This window comes from Pipistrellus kuhlii, unplaced genomic scaffold, assembly GCF_014108245.1.
Source record: "Pipistrellus kuhlii isolate mPipKuh1 unplaced genomic scaffold, mPipKuh1.p scaffold_m20_p_79, whole genome shotgun sequence".
NCBI lineage: Eukaryota > Metazoa > Chordata > Mammalia > Chiroptera > Vespertilionidae > Pipistrellus > Pipistrellus kuhlii.
In genome coordinates this window covers 59,488-62,700 of record NW_023425583.1, presented here as the reverse complement: position 1 = coordinate 62,700, position 3,213 = coordinate 59,488, and the positions used below count along the sequence as shown (strand labels likewise).

The 3,213-nt window shown below is 64.2% G+C and overlaps 1 protein-coding gene across 1 annotated transcript; it reads left to right on the top strand.

The window, feature by feature from the left end:
* Nucleotides 1–885: 885 nt before the first annotated feature.
* On the top strand, nucleotides 886–2,056 carry CUNH2orf88 (chromosome unknown C2orf88 homolog). Its single transcript, XM_045576244.1, has 2 exons — nucleotides 886–1,560; nucleotides 1,669–2,056. Exons 1-2 carry the CDS (start codon nucleotides 1,508–1,510, stop codon nucleotides 1,967–1,969), a joined length of 354 nt encoding a protein of 117 aa, XP_045432200.1. The 5' UTR covers nucleotides 886–1,507; the 3' UTR covers nucleotides 1,970–2,056.
* Nucleotides 2,057–3,213: the final 1,157 nt, after the last annotated feature.

Sequence of the window (3,213 nt, the reverse complement as noted above, 5' to 3'; positions counted from 1 at the left end):
GTGCAGGAGGCAGCTGCCTGACAACTTCCTCTCAGCAATGTTTCCAGCTCCCCTCCCTTCCTCTCTCTCCCAAACGTCAATGAAACATAAGCTGTGTCGGAGCTCTTCCCATCCTCTGATGCCGGCTGCCCGCCGGGACCAGCACGAGGGCCTCCCTCCCCCCTCACCGCTGCCCTGGCGCCCGGGCGGTGTCCGCCCTGCGATGGCGCGGACTGTCCCGGAGAACGGGCCTTTGTCTGCCCGGCGGCGGCCGCGCTGGCTGCGCTGTGTAAGGGAGCTCTGTCAGCGCGGGGCTCACTGCGCCCCGGGGCTCTGCACCGCAGTCACACGTGTGTGCTGGAGGCTCAGGAGAGGTGGCCAGTGCTGCCTGTCGCCCCAACTCCTGGGGTCTCCTGGGTCGCACTAGCAGCCCGGGTCTGGTGAGACCCCCAGGTGCCCAGCACTGGCCCCTGGGCTGGGCCCACAGTAAGGAGCCTCCCGGGCACCCCCCCCAGCTGCAGGCGCGCTCGTGATGAGCCCTCGCCCCCTTTCTAACATCACCGGCCTCTGCAGTGGCCGCTCCCAGGGCGGTGCCTGCTCCCGGGACGGTGCCTGCTCCCGGGACAGTTCAGTGCACTTGGAACTGGAGTTCAGTGCAGTTGGGAGCTTCCTTCTCCCTCCCGCCAGAGAAAGCCAGCCGGGCACTCAGCCGCCCTTCCTCTCTGCGTGCACGTCTTCGTACCTCAGTCCTCTGCAGCTTCTCTGATTCTCCATGAGCTTTTCTCTTTTCTTCTAGTTACAGAATTTCCACTCAGCCAGCTTTCTTGTGGTTCTGGATGATTTCTGTTCTGTCTTTTAGCTGTAATTTTGAAATTGTTGTGTGAGGCAGCAGTTTAGGTGTTCACCTATGCCGCCATCTTGGTTTCTCTCAATAAAGACTTTTTAAAAAATGGCATACTGTGGTGTTTGTCTGCCCCGGCTTGTAGTACCTTGTGTAAGATCCCTGCTGAGTGAGAAAGTTCAAACACAAACCCCGCCAGTCCTCACAGGAAGTGAGGTTGCCACAGCTGAGCTGTCAGCAAGGGCGTCTGTGCCCCGGGAACTTCCTTCACAGGCGGTGGCGAGAATGGCCCGGAGCCCAGCAGGGGTCGGTCCCAGTGGCCACAGGGAATCGAAGCTAGGAGAGCCGGACTGCGTTTTCCGTGTCATCAGCTTTTCAAGATCTTGGACCAATGTTTTCCTCTTTGGTCACTGGCCACTCCCCTGAGCTCTTGTCCTTGTTTCTGTTGATAGAGCAGTCTTCTGCTCACCTGGAGGACGTGTGTGCTAAGGGCTAGGGCTGTGTGCTGGCGCCGTGTCTGTGCCCACGCCTTCACCATGAAACTCCTTTCTCTCAACAGGCAGACCCCACGTGAAGCAGGGAAGGAGCGCGATCAGGTGGCGGGGCAGCGAATGTCAGCATCCTGTGGACAGGAGCTTCCTAAGATGCTGCTGAGGTAGCCAGGCCTCGAGTCGCCGTCCACGCAACATGGGCTGCATGAAGTCCAAGCAGGCTTTCCCGTTCCCCACCACCATCGAGAGGTGTGCGCCCACCCAGAGGTGTGAGCCCACCCAGAGGAGTGAGCCCACCGAGGGGAGTGAGCCCACTGAGGGGAGTGAGCCAATCGAGAGGTGTGAGCCATTGGAGAGGTGTGAGCTGTGGGTGCCGTCACCAGTCACCAAGGAAGGGGAGGAAGTGGAGGAAGTGGTGGAGGTGGAGGTGGAGGTGCAGGAGGTACAGGAGGAGGTGCAGGAGGTGGAGAAGGTGGAGAAGGTGGAGGTGCAGGAGGTGAAGGAACCCGCAGGGCCCAAAATCGTGGTGAGCCAGTTCGCGAACCGCCTGTCGCACGAGATCCTGAGCGGCGCCCTGCAGCAGTGGGTGGACAGCAACGCCAAGTACGCGGACATCCCGTTCATCGAGAGCGAGGGCCTCTGCGCGGCCCAGCGGTGACGCCGGTGCGGCTGCGGGCAGAGTCGGTGCTAGTTTACTTACGTGAACCAGAGCAAAGCGTTGTATGAATAAACACATGTGACTCCATTCCACGCAAAGACCAGTCCGTGACGACAGCAGGAGGAGGGCCCTGGTGGAAGGTGGCGGCCACAGGCCCTCTCTGCGCGGTGGGGGTCGGGCGGGAGGGCCAGCCACGGGCCTGTGGTCCTGCCGCCCCAGGACGCCCAGTGCAGCACTGTGCCCGCACAGGGCGGCATCGCCAACCAATGAAAGTGCGTCGTGCTGAGACGCCCTGAAACCACGAACACCTGCTGCTCACTTACCCAGCGCCCCACGGCAGGGAGGATGGTTCTGGAAATGCCCTGGCGACGGTGGTGCTCACATCACGGTGGTCAGCGGTCAGACCGCGTGGCCGAGGGCACCCGTCTCTCACCAGCACCCGTGTTAGGAGGCGGCTCCCCGGGAAGCCTGTCCCTCACCGACGCGCCCTGGCCGGGCTCGGCGGGCGTCGTGTCCACCAAGGGCTGCGGGCTGACCCCGTCAGGGCTCACACCTCTGCTGTGTGTTCAGTCCGGGCGGGGCGACCAATGCGTTTCTCCCTTCCCCTTCTTCCTCTCTGAGAATAGAGGCATCCTGGAGCGAGGGCCAGAGAGACAGGATGCTGGGCTTCCACCTGCGACACGCTCCGCCCCGAACCTCAGGGCCCTCGGCCGCCCGGAGCAGGTGGCTCAGCCGTCCCGGGAGCATGTCCGGAGGCACGGCTGCCCAGGTCCTGGCTACGTTCCGGGCACAGAGCCCCGCCCCGCGGACAGACCGCACAGGACCAGCCGGGCCTTCGGAGACGGCGGCGGCCGGGCAGGCCGGGCGGTGCTGTGTGCGCCCGCTTCCTCCCACGGGTGCGGGCTGGAGGCCGCCCTCGCGCACTGACCTCGGCGCTCGCCGTGTACGGACTGTTCCACAGGTCTGGCTTCTCTCTAAAGAATCAGCCGTGTGCGATCCGGTGACACAGGGGGGGACGGCGCGGAGACACAGCTGTGGGGAGGCGGGCTGGGCCTCCGGACGGCCTTTCCGGACCGCCCTGCTGGGGGAACCGGAGCGCTGAGCCCGGGAGGCCTCGTCGGTCCCAGGGGCTCGTCTGTCAGGAGCCTCGGGAGGGAGAGGCTGTGGCTCCGGAGAGGAATCCGCGCAGCGGCCAGCGGGCCGCCCTCACCCACACTGCGCTGAGCCCGGCCGAGCTCAGGGTA